Source organism: Leptopilina heterotoma, unplaced genomic scaffold (genome assembly GCF_015476425.1).
Source record: "Leptopilina heterotoma isolate Lh14 unplaced genomic scaffold, ASM1547642v1 Lhet_10, whole genome shotgun sequence".
Classification (NCBI taxonomy): Eukaryota; Metazoa; Arthropoda; class Insecta; order Hymenoptera; family Figitidae; genus Leptopilina; species Leptopilina heterotoma.
The window spans coordinates 1064880-1086788 of NW_025110813.1; the positions used below are offsets into that span (position 1 = coordinate 1064880).

At 21.0% G+C, this 21909-nt stretch overlaps 2 protein-coding genes across 5 annotated transcripts in view; one reads left to right on the top strand and one right to left on the bottom strand.

Moving 5' to 3' along the window:
• LOC122498560 (DNA ligase 3) overlaps positions 1 to 8944 on the top strand; it is a 50895-nt gene extending 41951 nt beyond the window's left edge. For 2 of the 4 annotated variants that reach the window (XR_006301243.1, XR_006301245.1), the window contains 5 exons: positions 3343 to 3918; positions 4883 to 4926; positions 5074 to 5259; positions 7882 to 8132; positions 8760 to 8944. The gene's annotated coding sequence lies outside the window, so the exon portion shown is untranslated. Of the gene's footprint in view, positions 1 to 3342; positions 4782 to 4882; positions 4927 to 5073; positions 5260 to 7881; positions 8133 to 8759 lie in introns of those variants that run through there. The other 2 variants (XR_006301244.1, XM_043606355.1) reach the window with 2 other exon arrangements.
• Positions 4786 to 21909, bottom strand: part of LOC122498626 (allatostatin C-like) — a 68220-nt gene continuing 51096 nt past the window's right edge. Inside the window, exon 3 of the mRNA XM_043606448.1 lies at positions 4786 to 5224. Within this exon, the coding sequence (XP_043462383.1) occupies positions 5075 to 5224 (150 nt within the window). The 3' untranslated portion in view covers positions 4786 to 5074. The remainder of the gene's footprint in view (positions 5225 to 21909) is intronic.

Consider the following 21909-nt stretch of genomic DNA (forward strand, 5'->3'; position numbering starts at 1 on the left):
CTTTTACAAAACAAAAATTGTACAATTGACAATTTGTTTTGGAAATATTTTTTTCCAGTAGAAATTTATCCTAAAAATTCTGAAATACTTTTTTCAAGAATGTAATTTAAAAAAAAATAATTTCAAATGTATAAAAATTGAAAGTTTCAGACAATTTTATTTAATTTATTAAATTATAACCGCTTTTAATTTGATATTTAAATAATATTAATTTACATGTAATATAATTTACCACATTTATTATATAATTATTCGTATTGATTTTAATAATTAAAAATGTGTAATGAACGAAAAAAGTCAAAACTGTTTTTTTATTATTTTAATCTTTTTTCCATTTTCTTCTTCTTATTTTTCGTCTTCTGAGATTTCTTAATTTATTTCTGTTTTACACTTCACTTTTTTACTTCTCACGTCTTGAAAAATTCTTTTTTCTGTGTTTATTAATTTTTTCTAAATTCAATTTAAAAAAAAAAATTGAATAGTTAATTATCAATTAACTTTATAAATATTTTTTCCATTAAAAAATTTATTCTTAAACTTTGGAAACATTTTTTCAAAAATGTATAAAAATTTAAAATATTGTTTCAATTTTATTTAATTTATTAAATTCTAACTATTTAACTTGATATTTAATTAATAGGACTTTAGATTTAATTTATTATAGAAATTTATTACGCTTTGAAAATTCTTTTTTCTGTGTATATTAATTTTTCTAAATACAATTTCTATAAAAGAATTGTATAATTAATTAACAATTTGTTTATTTCTATACTTGAAGAATATTTTTTTCTAAAAGAAATTTATTCTGAAAATTGGGGAAAACTTTTTTCAAAAATGTATAAAATTTAAATATTTATGACAATTTTATTTAACATATTAAATTGGAACTACTTAACTTGATATTTAATTAATATTAATCTATTTCAATAATTTTTGTCAAATTTTGACAAATATTTTGATGATTGGGGTACAAAAGTTCCAAAACGGAAGTTCCAATCGAAAAATTCCAAGAAAAAAGTTCCAAAATGAAAAGATCCAAAATTTATTTTTCCAAAGTACAAAAGTTCCAAAGTCCAAAATGTTCAAAATATAAATTTACCAAAGTGTAAAATTTTCAAAAAAAATTTCCAAAATAAAAAGTGTTGAATTGTTAAATAAGTGAAAAGTATTGGAGTTGTTTGAAAAAATAAGGCATCTCCAATATTTCACATTATTTTTTCTATCTGAATGCTTGTAATACAGAAATCCTTCGATATGTAAATAATTTTTTTCCGACTTGTATTATTTCTACCATAATTAAAATTTACAATTTAATATAATTTCACTGTTCACTATTTTATAGTTTACATAAAATTTTATATTAAAATAAAATTTTTAATTTTACTAATTTACAATTTAATTAATATAATTTCACTGTTCACTATTTTATAGTTTAAATAAAATTTCTAATTTTACTAATTTACAATTTAATATAATTTAACTGTTTACTATTTTTAAATTTGGAAAAAAAAATTTTAATTTCACAACATAATTTTGGAATGAGCACACGTTGAATAAAATTTTTGATTTGAAATTTAAAAAATAAAAAAAAACAATGTTTGGAAAAAACGACTATTGGAAAAATAATACTTTGGTAAAAATGGCCTTTGGAAAAATAATACTTTGGAAAAAATATCATTTGGGAAAATAATAATTTGGATCCTTCGGAATTGGAACTTCTGTTTTGGAACTTTTGACTCCATACCATTTTGATAAGCATTTGAATTTGAAAACTTAATCAAAATATAAGTTAAAAATTTTGTTAATTCAAACATTAGTTAATTTACAATATTTTAATGGTTATTTTGAAAATTTCTTAACACTTTCATCAGAAATAACTTTTTTCATTTTTTTTTTGTTGACTAATTTTTACGTGAAATTTTAAAAACAATTTTATCGATATAAACTAAATTGAATTTGAAAGGATTATCAATTTTGCAGGTGGCTGTGGTTTTTTATAGACTCTTTTTTTATCGGTTACTGAATACATATACAATACATGTGACGTATTAGTTTACGAGAATAATTTTCTTTTTTACGCGCTGAGGGAGTTTTTAAATCTCGACACTTTTTTTATTGTACACATGATCGTAAATTATTAAGCAACTATTTCTAAATGTTTGTGACACAATTAGATTATTTTTAATGAAAAAACAAAAAAGAAAAGAAAATTGAAAATTGCATTTAATAGAATCTTTGAAGTTTATATACCTTATATAAATAATAATTTTACAATCAAGTTAATTAAGTTACACGATTTTCCTTTGAAACAAAATAGTAGTACAACTCGGAGAGAATTAATTTTTTGTGTTATTTAAAATGAGAGAAAATTTCTTTAGGCGGCCAACGCAAAATAAATACAGTATTCAATTTTATTTCATTTTTAAGAGTAATTATCAAAGTCTAAGATAGTTAATCTTCTAATATTAAGAGTCGTTCATTATGAAACTTTGACAAATGATAAATAGGTTGTTAATTATTTTCGAAATGTGAAAAAACTTGGTTGAAGGAATTGAAAATTTTTTGATAAATTGACATTTTTTTGAACTTTTAATTAATAAGGAATTTTTTATTATTTATTAGTTAATATTTTTATTTATTCAGTCAACGGACTGATAGAATAAAAAAAGAAAAATTTTACAAAATAATTTATTTATTTTTTTATTTAATTTTTTAGTATCAACGTATTGACAGAATAAAAAACGTAAAACTTTACAATTTATTATAAATAATTATTAATGTAAAAATTAGAGAAATAGATATAGATATATATATATATAGATATAGATATATATTATTAGTAGAGCACTTGTAATTGAACTGGTAATTAAAAATGAAGAATCAAGTTAATTAAAAATATTCATTATTTTATTTTTACAATTTTAATTAAAAATTTGATTGGAAATTGTTGATGAATTGAATTTTTTTACTACTTTTATAGTGTTTTGTCATCTTTATCTATTTATTTAGTATAAACGGACTTAAAAATTAAAAACGTAAAATTTTATAAATTATAAATAAATTATATAAAAATAAGTAAAATACATAATTAAAAATTAGAAATCAAGTTAATTTGAAAAATATTTAATAAAATTTAAAATTGTATGATTTTAATTAAAAAATTCATTGCGAATTTTAATTTCAGTTTTTTAAAAAGTACTTTTAGTAAAACTATCAATTAATTAATTTTCCTTTTAAGAATTTTTTTCTAATTTAAAATAGAATTTAATTTCAGTTTTCTTTCATAATAAAACTAATTTTGAAAATAAACGTAATTATTAATTTGCTTTTCTTTTTTTTCAGGAATTTCTGAAAGGAAAGTTTTTTTTGATAATTTTTTCACGAGACCTGAAGGGTAGTGTATTTAATTAACAGTGAATATTAATTTTCGTAACTGAGATTTTTTTTTAATTTTACATTATACAATTAATTTAATTTATACAATTTATATAGCGGAGAATACAAAGTAATATTTACAATATTGTGTTTTAAAATATTGAAAAGATTATCAGCTTCTTTTTGCTTCACTATTTTATTTTTTTTTTTTAGAAGAAAGAAGCGAAATATTATACCACAATAATCAAGCAATAAATAATCAACTATTTCTATAACAACAGAAATCATTTCAATTTTTTATTTTCTCAGAGAAATAATTTTTACAGACATTGGAAAATAACAGGATTTTTTTCTTTGAAAGTAAATTTCGGGGTGTTTTTTTGTTTGTTTTTTTTTGGTTATCTACGAGGAGTTTACAGGAAAATATTGAATGCGAATTATAAACTTTCATCACGGAAGAGATTTTTTTTTTTTTTTGGCAATCAATTCGAAGAAAGTCGAGAGTCACAGAAAAATTACTGCGATGATGAAGTATATTTTAAGGTAAACACTACAATATATCGATTTTGATATTTCTGGATTACATTTATTATTTATTTTATTTTTTTAAAAAATATCATTAAACGTCGACTTATAACTGTGAAATGATCTAATTCTAGAAAACTAATACTAATTATTAGTTTTTCGACTATTTTTAGAGGGGAGAAAAGAAAAAAATTGAGTATAATTACAAGTGTAAATTTAATAACAAGTCACTTGTGGTATTTTCCAATCAATTAATAATGTAATCGATAAATTGTTATCGTTTCACGGTTATAAGGTGTCGTCTAAGTATCTATAGAATTTGCATACTATTAAAACTCTACCATGCATAAAACATGAAATCAATCTTGAGTTAAGGGGTGTTTGTTGTAGATTTGAAAATTCTTTTATATTTAACACGAAAATCATCTAATTTTCTAATACTCGACAAAGTTTGAATTTTTCCTTTTTTTTGTAAATTAATATAAATTTTCACATTTTGTTTCACATTTTCTTTCTTCTATATGATGATAATTTCATGAAATGGAATTGTAGATATGTATACAAACTAATTAAAAAATATCTTAGAATTCTCGTCTATTACGAGCGATTTCTATAGGAACATATCTTGTATGCGTTCGTTAATTAAAAATAGAGTCATTCGCATTTTTTTTCTTTTATTTAATTATATTCTCCTCTAGTATTTTTTTTTTGTTTGCAAAAAATATACTGTTATTTTTGTCATTCTGTGTTTATCATAAGGAAAAAAATGAGAAACAAGATAAAATTACTTTTATTTTGCAAAAATAGTTTTTTTCCATTTATTTCATTCGAAGGAAAATTTTAATTCGAAAATTAAAATTTTAATTTCTTTTTGTCAGGAAAAGAAGGAAAAAATCTATTTTTCTTTGGGATCTGATTTTTATTTGTTTCTCATTTTTTTTTTTTTTTTGGTTCTTTCATTAATAATTTCTTTTTTTTTCAGAAATACTTCTCACGTGTATACAATTTTAAAGTGGAATGAAAATGGTATGTTGTTCTTTTTATTAAATAAGAATTGGAAGTACATTGATTTATTATAGTTAAAGACTGGACGACAAAAGGGGAATGAGAGAAAGACGGAATTCTTTTTTTTTGTTTGTTGTTATAATTTTGCTCTTTTATTCTCTGTTTTAGCCTACTTGCCATAGCATGACACCGCATTAAAGGCGCACTGCTTCCAGTAACTGCGTTTTCGTTGCAATTCACCAACAGCCAACTGCGTTCCAAGTCGTCTCAAAAGTTTGTACAACAATGCAGCGTTCTCGGGTCCATTATCGTCGTAAGCCTGGGGAAGAAAAGCAATTATTTATTTGCAAATTCGTAAGATCACGTTCAAATCGTTAATTTTATAGAAATTCTGCTTAAGTGAAAATTTAATTCAAGAAAACGTACTTTTAAAGAGAAAATTAAAAATTTCATTCAATGGAAATCTTGATAAATGGAAAATTAATTTAATAGAAAACTTGCTAAATGGGAAATTAATTTAACAGAAAACTTGCTAAATAGAAATTTAATTTTAAAATATATTTTCAATTGGAAATTCTGCTAAATGGAAAGTATAATTTAATGAAAACTCTGCTAAATAGAAATTTAATATAACAGAAATTCTGTTAAATGGAAATTTTATTTAAAAGAATTACGGTTAAATGGAAAATTAAATCAAAGAAACTCCTGCTAATTGAGAAAATAACTTAATGAAAATAGTGCTAAATGAGAAATTAATTTAATTTAAATTCTGCTAAATGAAAAATATAACTTGAAAAAAGCAAATCCTGCTAACTGAGAAATTAATTTAATAAAAGTCACTCCTGTTGAGTGGAAATTTAATTTAATGAAAATTAAATGTGAAACCAATTGAACAGAGATTCAATTCAATTTCACAAGAAATTCTTTTAAATACAAATTTGATTTAATGAAAATCCTGCTAATTGCTAAATGTAAATTTAACTTGATGAAAATCCTGCTAAATGATTAATTAATTTAATAGAAATTCTGCTAAATGGAAAATATAGTTTAATGAAAATTCTTCTAAATGGAAATTTAATTTAACGAAAATTTTTCTAAATGGAAATTTTATTTAACGAAAATCCTGTTAAATGGAAATTTCATTTAATAAAATTCTTGTTAAATGGAAGTTTTATTTAATTGAAATCTTCTATTTCGTTCATAAAAACCTAGATACGAAAATTGAGTACAAAATTCCACCTTATACTCTCTTTCTCTAAAAAAATAGAGAAAAAATTAAAATTAATTCTCTATTAATTCTAAATTGTAAAAATTGAATAAAAATTCTAGTTTATATATATTTTTTATTATTTTCTATTGCAATAAAAATAATGTAAATAAAAATCTTCTAGTAAGTTTTTCAAACAAAAAAAAGTTTTCAATGATTAAATATTTATTTCTATTTAAATTAAAGAAGAAACCAACAAACAATTTTGTAAGAAAAGTTTGTTCGTATTTTTTAAATTAAAAAATAATCTGACAAAAAAATGGAATTAAAGTTCACTGGTAATTTTTGAATTAAAAAAATAATTTAAATTCTAAATGCATTTTGACATTTAATTTTCTACATTTTAAACAACTAAAAGTTGCATTTGAATAAAAATTATAACGTTTTTTTGAAAAACGAAACAAGAATGATATTTTTCGAATTTTTATTTAAACTAGCAAATTTATTCAGAGAAAATACGAATATGGTAAGTTTTACTGCTTTCAAAGCAAAACTTGTAAATTGTATGAATAATTTGGAGAATAATTATTTAGCTAAAAAAATAGTAAGATAATATTCATTGAGATAATAATGTTTATTTAAATTTTTAAATAAACATTATTATCTAAATTGTTAAAAATTAAATTCTTCACCCATCCGCCAAAACAAATTTAAACTTTAAATTGTTTTATTTTAATTTAAAAGCACGAAAGTACGCAGTTGGACTAACTTTTCTTCTATATTGACTGACAATGATTCTTTCTTAAATTAAAATATTTGGCTTTTTTCTCGAATTTGATTTAATTTCACTTTAAAAAACAAGCGAAAAATTATTTACTCTTAATTTAATTTCTTCTCTTCTTAGTTCTTATTATTGATAAAATAGCTCATTTGTTTTTAGTTTGGTAAAAAATAATTTTTCTTTAAATTCTATTACTATTCCATGTCTTCTTCCTTGACAGAAAGTTATCTGTTATATACGGGCAGTAAATTTTCTTTCACAAAGCTTGTATTGTTCTTCAATAGGAAACTTCAGAGTAACTAGTCAATTGTAAATAAAATTTCAACAAACTTCTAAATGCAAACAAGAGAGTTTTAAATTTTATTTTCCTGTCAGAATGAGTCTTTGAAACTTATCTTTAAAACATTTCAAAATGTTAACTTTCTAAAATGTCAAAATAAATTCTATATATATATTTGAACAATTAATTTTTCTTCTACGAGAACTTTAGGTGTTTTATTTAAACACTTTCTGTTTTATCTATATTTTATTTTTAATTTATTTATTTTCTATTTTACTTATTTTTTATTATTATTTATTTGGTTGTACGGGCGAAACAAAATGATTCCCAATCGTATTTTATTTATTTACTTTATTTTTTTTATTTATTTAATTGGTTCCACGGGCAAAGCAAAATAATTCCCAATCGTCTTTTATTTATTTATTTATTATTTATTTAATTGGTTAAACGGGCTAAAGAAAATAATGCCAGTTTGTTTCTATTTATTTTGTTTATTTACAATATTTAATTTATATAATTAATAGGTAATAATAATTATAATTTAATATTCATTTTCACTTAATTATGAATTTAAGGAAAATATTTTTATATTTCTAAATTTTAAATTACAATTTTTAAAATTACGTTCAATGTTGTTTGTGAATATAATTAATTAGACATTCTTAATTTCAACATTGTCCTTTTGATTTAATTTTCTTTTTGCTTCAGGATATTTTTCGAGGCTGGAAAACTTGACATAAAAGGGAAATTCCACGCAGATAGAGTTTCGTTAAACGCGACAAATAATTTCTCCATGGTCTTCTTCTTTTAGTTAGAAGAAGGGCGAAAGAGAGACAGAAAGAAAGAGAAAGAGGAGAGCTAATTCATCGAAAAGATGGCTTAGGAAAGCAACAAACTTTAATTAAAGGAAGTCAGTCAGAAGTGAACTTTGCGAAAGATAAATTTCATCAATACGACTTGTTAGTTTTACCTTTTATGTCTCTCACAAGTGTTTTTCTCAAGTTTTAAATAATTACGATCGGAATAAAGCTCAAATTGCAACAATTATAAGAAAGCTGTGATATCTATATGACTATATTGTTTATAGCGGGAACAATTGCAAAAATAAATTTTACAAATTTAATTGTTTTCTAAATTTCTGAATTCATTTTATTATGAATTTTTTTTAGTCTATCATTTTGTATGTTGTAAATTTATTTAAATTTAAATTCAGTCAATTTATTTATTTACTTAAATTCAGAAAATTAATTTTTTTAGTTTCAGTAAATAAAGATTAATTCTCGTAATAAAAAATAAATAGGAAAAAAAATAAACTAGAGATAATAATTAAATAATAAAATATCGAAGTCAACGTTTAACTTCGAATCATGATATTTATTTATTTCTTTATTTGGCAAATATGTAAACTAAAGACTAAATATTTAGTCAATTTATGATATATTCATTTTATTTTGTATTATTTTCTAAATAATGAAAATATAATTTACTTAATTATTTAAAATTTTAAATATGCATTTTTTGTTATTAAAATATTAAAAATAAATTATAAATATTTAGAATTTTGTTAACTTTGTGAATTTTTTCAGGCAGAGCGATATAAACTTCTTAATACTCAAGACAATGTGTTGACATGCAAAAGGGCAACAAGGGACTAGACTCAATTAGCAGGATAATAAAGCGATGAGAATATAAATATTGAAATATAAACGCGGAAATTCTATTTTCAATTTCTATTCAACAAGCAGATGACTATTTGACCTTTGGGACAAGAGATCAACAACAGAATAATTATAACAATATTTCAATTTTAATTGGTTAATCGTCTTGTTAACACCAGGTGAGTAATAAGTCACGTGACTGTTACAATTTTAATTTTTAATTTACTTTCATGTCAATTTAAAAATTGAACTAACTGAGAATTGAAAACAATTCAATTTTGTTTAATTTTTGACTAATTACAGATTCAAAATTTTTTTAAATTCACTTTTTAACTTATTAACTAGTGGTTATAATTTATTATCTTCATAAATATTTAATACAAATTTTCTTAGAAATTAAATTATTTTCGAAAAATATAATTTTAATAACAGTTATCGAAAAAATGAAATTCTTTTTAAGAATTTGGATAAAATTCTCTTTAAAAGAATTCAATTATTTTCAATAGAATTTATATTAAATTCCTCGAAGGAACTTAATTATTTTCAAACAATTTTTTTAAAAATCTTCATAGAAATTCAATTATTTTCAAAAATTCTTTATAAGAGTTCAATTATTTTCAATACAATTCGTATAAAATTCCTCGAAAGAATCTAATTATTTAAATTTTTTTTAATAATATTCTACTTATGCAAGTTTAAAATTAATTTTGATTCAAATTTATAAAAGTTATAACAAATTTTTAAAAATTAAAATACAATTCACTTAATTATGAAAAATTATGGAAAAAATAATTTCTAAATTTTTCCTCATAAAAATGTTTCACAAAACTTAATACATATATCTTAATATGAATTATTAAAACTTCGAATTAGTTAAAACAAAAATGATAACAAATTTCTAAAAAATAATTTTTTAATTCTACATTGAACAAGATATTAAAATAAATAAAATTTACTTTTTGCCTTAAAAATTCATTTTTCTACAATAATTTATAAGTAAGAATTTTTGTTCCAAAATATTAATTGAAATTTACAGATAAATTATGATTTTTATTTTGTTCAGTGAATTTTTATTATTATTTAAGGAATTTTCAAAACATTAGATTAGACTTTTATTAATTTTAAATTAAAAATATTTAAAAAGAAGAATTAGTAAAAAAAATTAGAAAACAAGAAACAAACAAATTAATATTGCTCTTGTAATATTGTTTCTTTTCTGTAGATCTAAAACTAAAATATTGATTCATCTACTTTTGTTTCAGTGTCACGAAAATTTGGACAAAATGTAATTTTTAATTTCGTCTTGTTTCTAATTTTACGAGAAATCCAATGAGGAAAAAATTATTCGCTGTGTTTCTTTCCAATCAAAAAAAGCAAGAAGCTTTTCGAAAAATAAAAAATTCGCCAATGGAATTCAAGGTAAAACTCTAAAAGTCTCAAAAATTGGTAATTCTTCTGAAAAATGATTCTGATAATTATTATTAATTCGTTAAATTATGGAAATGATAGGATAAAAACTTTAAAAAAAAATGTTATTTCTCATGAAAGTTAAAATTCTTTTATTTTTGACTTATGCAGCGCTTTACTTTTTAAAGTGAATTTATTTGCTCATTTTTTCCTCAGTAATTATTAATTACTGTGAATGAATTATTTAATTATTAATTTATATTTATTTATAAAAATTTATTCGTAACTAAATATGAATAAATCGTATTATAATTATTTATTGACGAATATTATTCCGTAACAAATTTTTCCAAAGTTTCGAACGTTTAAATAAGCGAAATATTTTTTTGCTCAAATATTTTTAAAAACTACTAGACCGACATGAAAAATATTATAATTCAACATTTATTAAGTTAAAAATTATTTTTTAATAAAAATTAATTTTCTGTAAATAATATTTTTTAAATTCAGATTAGGAATGAAAATAATAAATAAAATTATTAATGAAAATTATCATATTACATAAAAACAATAAAATGACAAAAATAAAGTAATAAAAATATCGTCGTTCATATGAACGGTCTAAAATTTTGGGACGTAAAAAATATAAATAAATGTAATAAATACATATTTATTTACGAAATAAATATTTTTGAATAAAGAATTTATTTACTAATATTAATTCATAAATAAACAAAAATCTAATATAATTATTAATAACTATGTTAATAATTAGATTACATTTAGATGGTAGATTAGATTTTTAATTTAGATCAGATTTAATTTATTTATTAATAATTGGATTCCATTCGATTTAATTATTACTAATCTCATTGGTTTTGATTTAATTATTTATAATTAATTAATTACAAATTTATTAATAAAGAACAAAAAAGAAATAAGTAATTATTGTTCAATAATAATAGACGGGAATTCGTAATAATTTTTTCTTATTTAAAAAAAATATATTTTGCTTATCTTAATTCTCGAAGGAAATTAATGAAATTGTATAAATATATCTTGTTGATAAAATCTCTTGAAACAAAAGTTTTAACGTCACAGTGATTTTGTTACAAGTTCACTACAATTATTTACGTTTCCGCTCTGAGGAAGCTTCTTTCGGATAATAGGATTGACCCGTGATTTTCTATCTCTGCTTCCTAAAGAAAGTATAGGCTTTATAAAATGGTAGATTTTCGAAAAGAAAAAAAATGAGTTTTTCCCCATAAAAAGCACTTATTCTTATAAGCAATGCAATGTTTTTTTTATATCAAGAAACTAAAAACAGTTTTCACGCACAGAAATGTCAGAATAGTTTTTTCTTCGTCCGGTAACTATATTATTATTTTATTTATTTAATTTGGTTTAAAAAAATTAAATATTTTTATTTGATTTTTTTCAAGTAGAAAAAATATTTTATGTTTATTTTTTTATTGTTTTATTATATTCAGTTATTATTATTATTTTCTCTCACTACTACCACTTAGTATCTAAATTTAATTATTTACGTAATTATACAATTAGAATCTCCTTTGATTTTATTTTTCTTCTTCCAGTCTATTTTTATTCTACTTCCGAAAAAATCTTCTCAAATTGTCCAATAAATCCACTAGTAGTTTTCCTAAATCCAATAATAAAAAAAACTAATTTAACACGTATTTCACTTTTGATTTTCTTTTGATTGACTAAAACTTTGTTTCCCCAAATGAAAGTTTTATTCAAAAAAAGTTTATTATTACACTATATTTATTTTTATTTCTCTTGTATTTTTCTATCAATGTGATGAATAAACAGAATCAAATTGAAACCCACATACAAAATTTCATTTTGAAAAATCTTATGCTAGAAATCTCGAGGGGAATTGAATACAAGTCTTTCTGTGATTCTTGCAAAAAAAAAAAGAGAAAAAAATAATTAAATTACCCCGTTCTTGAAACTTCAAATAGGTGGAGGGAGAAAGGGAAAAAAATGTTAGCACAAGTCACGCGAACTATATGAAATCACAGAAAATTTCCCGAGCAATTCAAATAAAGTTAGGAGACATTTTAAGATTTCACCTCAATTTTATTAGAGACAAATTTATTAGCTACATCAGGAGAAAGTTATCGGCTTATCGAGAATTTTTATGAATTTTCTTTTTCATGCGGAACATTATTTATATTCACTTTGTGGAAAGAATTTTATTTTATTTTTCATTTTTTTAGAATAATAAAACTCTGTTTTATTTAAATAAAAAATTTGAGATTTGGTTTACTCTTGAGATTTTTATTCCCTAGTGTTGGAAGTGGTTCTTTTAGTCCTTGTGGACAGAAATAATAAGCAATTTCTCAGAGGTTTATTTAATTCTCTAATTTTTTTCCTAATTCTAAATCTAAATTTAGTTCTAAAGTTATTAAATTATTTAAATTTAAAAGTAAATTTAAATTTGTTCTAAAAATTAATTTAGTTTAATAAAAATTGTGCAAAATAGAAACTTAGTTTAATAGAATTCTTGTTAAGTGAATATTTTATTTAATGAAAATCTTTCTATATGGAAAATTAATTTAATGGAGATTCTGCTAAGTGGAAAATTAATTCAAATATATCAATTAATTTTGCAAAAGAAAACTAAGTTTTATTTTCATAAATGAAAATTCGATTGCAGATAATAAGTTGACTAAACAAAAATTTTACCTTGCCATTAAAAAAAATGGAAATAGCAGAATTGCTACAAATCAGGGAATTTAGGGAAGAGTCAGGGAAAGTAGAATTGGTCAGGAAAAAGTCAGGAATTTTTATTAAAAGTATTGGAAAAAATTAAATTTTTAGAATTCATAAGAAAATTCTGAATTTTTTTTTTGTTTGTTTGTTTGCCCCATAAACTATGAAATTACCAAGAAACCTTCAATTTTTTCTATTTCTGACAATAACTTCTAATTAAATAACTTTATTCATAAATAGATGAACTTCAAAAGGTATTATTTTGAAATTTTATAAATCTTCAATTTTGAATGAATTTAATTAGAAATTTTAAAGAACTCAGATTTTTGAAAAATTGTAATATTTCAAATTCTTCTGAAGTTAGTTAAATTTTTTAATATTATACATCTAATTAATTATTAAAATTAATGGATTTATAGAAGAATTTCAATTAAAATCACTAAAAAAATTTGCATTTTAGAGAAGTTACAAATTATTGCAAAAATTCAATTATGTTCAAAAGTGTAAAAAAAACTCTCGTCAAAATTTCAATTATCTTTAAAAGTAATAAAATTCTTCTCCGAAATTCAATTATTTTCAAAAAATTTAATAGATTTATTTGGCAAAATTTCAATTATTTTTAAAATTTGGTCTCAATTCAATGATTTTTAATATCTAATATTTTAATAAAAATTTTCCAAAAGAATTCAATTATTTAAAACAAGTTTTGATAAAATTCTACGAAAACCTTTAATTATTTTCATAAATAATAAAAATTTACAAGAATTCAATTATTTACAAATTTGTTATAAATTTCTTCGTGATAATTCCATTATTTTCATAAACTATACAATTTTTTACTGAGATTCAATTATTTTCGTAAGCATGTTAATCGTTGTATTCCGGTAATCTGTTTGCAGTTTCAAGTTAGTTTGCTTTTTTGTTTCTTAACTTCTTTAATAATTTTTTTCTCTTATGCAAAGAATTTCTTTGGATTATTTTTTAAATAATGGAGTTTCTTTAAAAATTTTAAAAATAATTGAATTTTATAAATTAATTTTATGAAATTTTATAAAAATTTTCTTTCAAGTTTTTAAAATAATCGTGTTTGTTAATAATTGAAATTAAACATTTAATTATTAAATTTTATTAAAATTTAAGAAAATAATTGAATTCTTTCGTGAAATTTTTTTTGAAAATTATTAAATTTTTGCAAAGAATTTTATTATTTATAAATAAACATAATTGAATTAATATTTCGAAGGATTTATTAAAATTTTAGAAAATAATTGAATTTTTTCGAAAAATATTGAATTGAATTCTTTCATAAAAACTTTATTAAAATTGTATTAAAAATAATTGATTTTTTGCAAAGAATTTTGCTAGTTTATTGATAAAATTCTTTATAAGAATTCAATTTTGAGAAACATTCAATTATTCAATAAATTATTTATTTTTTTATTTAATTGATTGTAAAAAAAAGAAATAAATAATTGAATTCTCGTAGAGTTTTCTAATAAATATTGTTTAAAAAATGGATTTTAGTTAAAATTTTAGATGATAATTGAACATTAAAAGCATTACAGCGTAAATTTTTAGAAATAATAGAATTTTGAAAAGGTTTCAAATTAAAATCTTTATAAATCTGAATTTTTCATACTTTTAAGTAACAATTCTGCAGAATTAATTTTTTTGAAAAAGTTTAACTGAATTTTTTTTTAAATTATTTCATATTTTTATTTTCTAATATATAATTAATTTTCGAATTTCCGAATAAACGAAATTTGGTGTAAAATTGAATTGTAAACAAATGGATTTGAAAATTATTAAAAAACTTTTTCTAAAATTATTAAAAATAATTTATTTAAAAAAAATTTTACTTAAAAATTCTAAAAAATAATAATTGAATTGATGAAAATAATTTTAAAGAAGTTACAGTATAACAATATTCTTATATAATATAAAATAATGATTTTATCACTCGATTATCTTTAATTATTAATTATAAAACATGAAGACATCGATCATTCCGAGTCGAAGACTCGGAGTGCTCGATATCTTCGTGTTTTATAATAATATATTCTTAAAAATTATTGAATTTTAAAAGGTTTAAATAAAAAATTTTTCCAAATCTTAATTCATATGGAAAAGTAATATTGATTAAATATTTGTTTAAAAAAGAAGATATTGTTGTTTTCGAATAATTTTACAATTAGAGAAATTCGTAAATAAATCTAATAGAACATTTTTTTGAGTATTTAGTAATTCTTAGAGTGAATTAGAATATTTCTTTACGGTCAGGGAAAAAGACAAAATTTTGTCTGGAAATCAGGGAAAAGTCAGGGAAAAATAAAATAAAATTTTTGTAGCAATGCTGAATAGTTTATTTGATTCAAATAACTGATTAATTGTCTATAAACATTTATTTGTGACATTTAAATATTTACTTGAAACAATTAATTTCTATTTAAATAAATTAAATGGCTTTGGCTTGAAATACCGAAATTTTTTATTTAAATCTACAATTTTAATTGATTTAAATAAAAATTAATTGATTCAAGTAAATATTTATTTGATAATAGACAAGTAATCGGGTAAATAGAATCAAATAAATTTTTTCAATGCAGTTAATTTTTTTTCGCAGAAAATAAAAAAAATATTCTCATCTATAAAACTTTATTCTCACTTATATTATATATTAAAGGGACATTCACTTATTTATTTTTCGAATTCAAATACACATTCACATAAAAGATTATGAACACAAGGACAATAAATATAAGGGATAAAAGTGTTTATATCGTGTGATGTTTCGAAAAAAGGGGAAACTTAATCCAATGTATATGGTCAGTTTAATGTCAGTCGGGGAATATCTTATATAATGCACGCGGTAAAAACTAATCTCCTGGGATATGAAACACACATAGGGCCTTTTTGACGTAGGAGATCGTTTCCTATAGAATTCTCAAGTGTCAAGCATAGAGAGAAGAGAATATTGTTACAGTGAAAAGAAATAAGGAGGGTTATACATTCTCAAGTAGACTTATTGTTGAGATGGGATCTTTGAACCCTAAAACTAAACTACCAACCGTCTTTTTTTTCCTCCTCTTCTTCTTCTTTTGCTTTTCTCATAAATCGAGGTGGAACCCAAGGTGGAACCCTTTATAGGCCACTTATCGCATTTTATGTCTCGATTGTACACACGGAAGTGAAGTAAAAATATATAAACGATTCTTCATCACAGTTTCTTCACCTATATATCGCTATATATTTATATTCGCATTAAAAGATTGCGAAATCGCAGTAATTGACTCCTTTTATATGATGAGGGGTGAAAATATCAAAATAGATTTGATGGGGGTTTATCATTTTTGGGTCATCATATAATATCAGGATTGCCACAAAAATTTAATTTTGTTTTACCCAGACTTTTCACTGATTTACAGAGAAAATTCAATTATTTTCATAAATAATAAAATTCTTTTCAGGAATTCAATTATTTTCATAAACAATAAAATTCTTTATTCATGAATTCAATTATTTTTATAAATAAAAGACTCTTCGTACAATTAGAAATATTTTTAATACAATTTCCATTGAATTTCTCAAAAAGTGTAATTATTCTTCAAATTTTTATTAAAATTTGGCAGAAGAATTCAATTATTTATAAATTTGTTGATATATGTAAAATTCTTTATGAGAAAAATCAATTTTAAGAAACATTTAATTATTCAATGAATTTTGTATTTTTCAATTTAAATAATTGAGTTCTCGTAGAATTTTGTAATTTTAATCAATTTTCAAATGATTTGAAAAATTTTAGTTACAAACACTAAAAAAAAATTTAATTTCATTTAGTAATTACTATTTTCTGGAATTTTTAACTAAAATTCTTCTTTAAGACAATTATTTTTAATAACTTTTAGAAATGTTCTTTGACAATTTTTTCAAATCCATTTGTTTACAATTCAAATTTACGAAATTAATCGAGAACTCAATTATTTTAATAGAAAAATAAATAATTTATTGAAAAATTGAATGTTTCTTAAAATTGAATTCTCATAAAGAATTTTATCAACAAATTTTTAAATAATTTAATTTTTTCAAAGATTTAATAAAATTTTTAAGAATATAATTACATTTTTCAAGGAATTCGATTAAAGATGTATTAAAAATAGTTGAAATTCTGCGATGAGTTTTATTATTCATGAAAATAATTTTGTTCATGAGAAATATTTTATTATGTATGAAAATAATTGAATCCCTGTATAAAATTTCATTTATTTATTTCTTTATTTTTTATGCGGGTACTAAGAAGTCCCATTTGTACAATTGTATAAATTATTCATGAAAATTATTGAATCCCTATAAAAAAATTGATTATTCATGAAAAGAATTGAATTATTGTGTACAAATGTATAAAAAATTTGTAAATAATTAAATTCTTGTGACTTTTTCTTATTTATGAAAATAATGAAAGGTTTGTGTAGAATTTTATCAAAATATGTTTGAAATAATTGAATTCTCTTGAAAAATTTTATTAAAATATTAGATATTGAACATCATTGAATTGAGGAAAATTTTTGAAAATAATTGAAATTTTGGCAAAAATTTATTAAATTTTTTTAAAAAATAATTGAATTTATTTCGGAGAAGAATTTTATTATTTATAAAGATAATTAAAAATTTGACCAGAATTTAAAAAAAATTTTTGAACATAATTGAATAGATTCTGCGAAGAATTTTGTTACTTTTGAAAATAGTTGAATTTCTGCAATCATTTGTAACTTTTCCAAAATTCAATTTTTTTTTTTGGAGTTTATAACTAAAATTTTTCAAATCAATTAAAAATTGATTAATAAATTACAAAATTCTATGAGAACTCAATTATTTAAATTGAAAAATAGATTTATTGAATAATTAAATGTTTCTAAAAATTGATTATTCTCATAAAGAATTTTATCAATAAATTATTAAATAATTGAATTCTTCTGACAAATTTTAATAAAATTTTGAAGAATAATTAAATTTTTTGAGGAATTCGATGAAAATTGTATTAAAAATAATTGAAATTGTGCGAAGAGTCTTTTATTTATAAAAATAATTGAATTCCTGAAACAAATTTTATTATTTATGAAAATAATTGAATTCTTACGAAGATATTTATAAAAAATTTGTAAATAACGGAATTCTTGTGAAATTTTTATTATTTATGAAAATAATTTAATGTTTTCGTAGAATTTTAATAATTTTTTTTCACATAATCAGATTCTTTTGGAAAATTTTATTAAAATAGTGGATATAAAAAATTATTGAATTGAGAAAAGTTTTTGAAAACAATTGAAATTTTGCCAAAAATTTTATTAAAATTTTTGAAAATAATTAAATTTCGGAGAAGAATTTAATTATATTTATAATGATAATTGAAATTTCAAAGAGAATTTTTTTTAAATATTTGAACATAATTGAATTTCTGCGCAAAGAATTTTATTACCTACTTTCGAAAATATTTGAACTTCTGCAATTATTTGTAACTTCTTCAAAATTCAATTTTTTTAGTGTTTTTAACTAAAATTCTTCTATAAATTCAATATTTTTTATAATTAATTAAATGTGGACGTCCGCATGAAAAGGGACCACTTTGGCACTATTGGACTTATCTATATGGGCGAATTCCTGACAAAATTTGGAAAATTTTGAGTGGTCTTACAACCTTTTTGGTGAAAAATTCGATGAGTTACAGAATTTTAAAGTTTGGAGTATCAAATACGTCATTTCGAGAAAAACGAAATCAAAGATTGTAATATGAATATCTTTAGTTCTTCTGGGAAAATTTTCTTCTTCAGATAAGAGTTGTTTTAAGTCTAGTACACCCTTAAGATTGAAAATCAATAGGTTTCGAATTTTTCCCTCCCTTCGTTTTGAAACAATGAAAAAATAACAGATTTCCGACAAAGTGGTCCCTTTTCATTTTTTTTTTCTAACAACGAAATAAAATACTTAGAGTGTCAATAAATTAATAAAAACTGCATGAATCGACGTGATAGACCCTGTAGATTAAGAAAAAAAGATAAAAAAAATTTCGATATTTTTCTTCAAAATTAGTAAATTGCGAATATCTCGGAATCTAGAACCGACAAAGTGGTCCCTTTTCATGCGGACGTCCACAAATATTTATTAGAAATTGTAATTAATATCAGTAGAATTTGAATTATTTACATTTTTCAAAAATCTAAGTTCTTAAAAATTTCTAATTAAATTCATTCAAAATTGAAAATGAATTATTGGAAATTGAAATATTAGAAAATAAAAACTGCAAATAATTCTAAAAAAATTCAAATTTTCAACGATTTTAATTTAAAACCTTTTTAAAATTCAATTATTATTTAAAATTTTAACTAAAATTCATTTTTAAATCAATATTTATTACAAAATTCTACAAGAATTCAATTATTTAAATACAAAAATAAATAATTTATTCAATAATAATTGAATGTTTCTTAAAATTGAATTCTCATATAGAATTTTATCAACAAATTTTTAAATAATTGAATTCTTTTGACGAACTTTAATAAAATTTTAATGAATTATTAATAAATATCTAAATAGTACATAAATGAATAAATGATAAATAGGTATAGATAAATACAGAATTAAAATTATTTTTAATACAATTTTAATTCATTTATTTACTATTTAGATATATTTATTTATTTATTCAGTACATTTATCGTTATACAATTTTTTTTTCGAATCTAAATTTTATAATTTAATTAAAAAGAAACCGTGTTTCATGTCCATAGGTATTACGAAAGATTGAAAAAAAGTAATTTTTTCTCTGATGATAAAAAATAATTACTTTCAGATTACATATATATATATTGTTATGAACATTAATTTTTATTTTCTAATTTCCGTTTGGTGACAAATCAACGTATAGAAAAAATATATAGAATATATTATTGTTCAATTTAGAAGCATACATATGTACAGAGCAAATGTAACATTTTATTTCTTCTTTCATTTCCGTTCATTTTATCCTTCCAACTTTCTACACTATATCTAGATATCCTATTTGCCACGCAGGGGTCATACACTACGCAATATCACACATTCAATGAAAAGGAAAAACATTTCATTTTATTTGGATTGTGATGTTGCGAAAAATAAAATTGTTTTCGCAATTGCATCCTTGCAAACGTCATTTATATGGTGCAATGGGCACGTGTATTAGTATGTATGTAAATAGTACGTAATATATAAGCATCACTTATTTTGCATATAGAAATTTTTCCTATACATGTACTTTTTCACTTATAACTTACTTTTTCTCTCACTTTCTCGTGAATATTTTCATCTACTTTTTCAATTTATTTGTCAATTTTTTTCTGCATATCCCTCTTTTCTTTTTTTCTTTCTTTTTTTTTTTTGTAGAAAAGTTCAACTATCTCTCAAAGTTTTCTGCTTCTTATGAAGTTTTGAAAACTTTCTTCTCTGACTTGTGTCAAACTTTTCATCAAGGGTGAAAAAAAAGAGCAAGAGAGAAATTCTTTATCAAATTCTTTAATTCCGTTACAATGAGAATTTCGAGGAAAAAAATAGTCGAATATTTAACTGCATTGATTACATTTATTTGCTAATAATTTGACAAGTGTTCTGAGAAGAATTTAAAATTATTTTTTATAATTTCAAAAAAAATTTAATCTATATTAATAATCGTTGTATTCCGGTATTCAGTTCGCAGTTTAAAGTTAGTTATTTGTTTTTTTGTTTACTAATTTTTTAAAATAATTTTTCTTTTCAAATATTTTTAATTTTAAAATTAATATTGTGTATTGAAAATGATTGAATTCTTGCAAAGAATTTTATTATAAAATTTGAGAATAATTAAATTTCTTCGAAGAATTTTATTATTTATGAAAATAATTTAATTATTGCAAAAAATATTATCAAAACATATGAGAATAATTGAATTTCTTCAAAGAAAATTATATTATTTATGAAAATAATTGAATTCTTGACAAAAATTTTATTAAAATTTTTGAAAATCTTAATTATTTCAATTTTTTTAGATAATGAAGTTTCTTAAATAATTTTAATAATTTTAATTGAAAAAATTGTCAGTAATTGAATTTTATGAACAATTTCTCTCAAGTTTTTAAAATAATCGTATTTCTTAATAATTGAAATTAAACAATTAAATTATTGAATATTATTAAAACTTTTAGAAAATTAAATTCTTCATAGAATTTTATCACAATTTTCTAAAATAATTTAATTTATTGAAGGAATTTTATTAAAATATAGAAAATAATTGAATTCTTTCAAAAATTATATTAAAAATTTGTAAAAATTGAATTATTTCGAAGAATGTGTTAAAATTTCAGAAAATAATATTGAATTATTTGAAAAAATTGTATAATGTGTTAAGAAAAAATATAAATCCTTTCGTGACATTTTATTGAAAATAATTGAGCTCCCGCGGGCAATAACTCGATCTGCGCTCGGACGCAAGCGCTAGTACCAGTCGGGGAGCAGTGAGCGCCTCTGCGCCACTCACTGCCACCCGACTGGTATTAGAGAGTGCGTCCGAGCGCAGATCGAGTTATTGCCCGCGGGAGCTCAATTGAATTTTTGCAAAGATTTTACTATTTAAAAAAATAATTGAATTGATTCGAAGGATTTATTAAAATTTTTAAAAATATAATTGAATTTTTGCAAAGAATTTTACTATATTTATAAAAATAATTATAAATTGTTTTGAAGGATTTATTAAAATTTCAGAAAATAATCGAATTATTTTGAAAACTTTTATAACGAATTAAAAAAAAATAAACCGTTCGTGACATTTTATTGGAAATAATTTAATTTTTGCAAAGATTTTAATATTTAAAAATATAATTGAATTTTTGCAAAGAATTTTACAATATTTATAAAAATAATTGAATTGTTT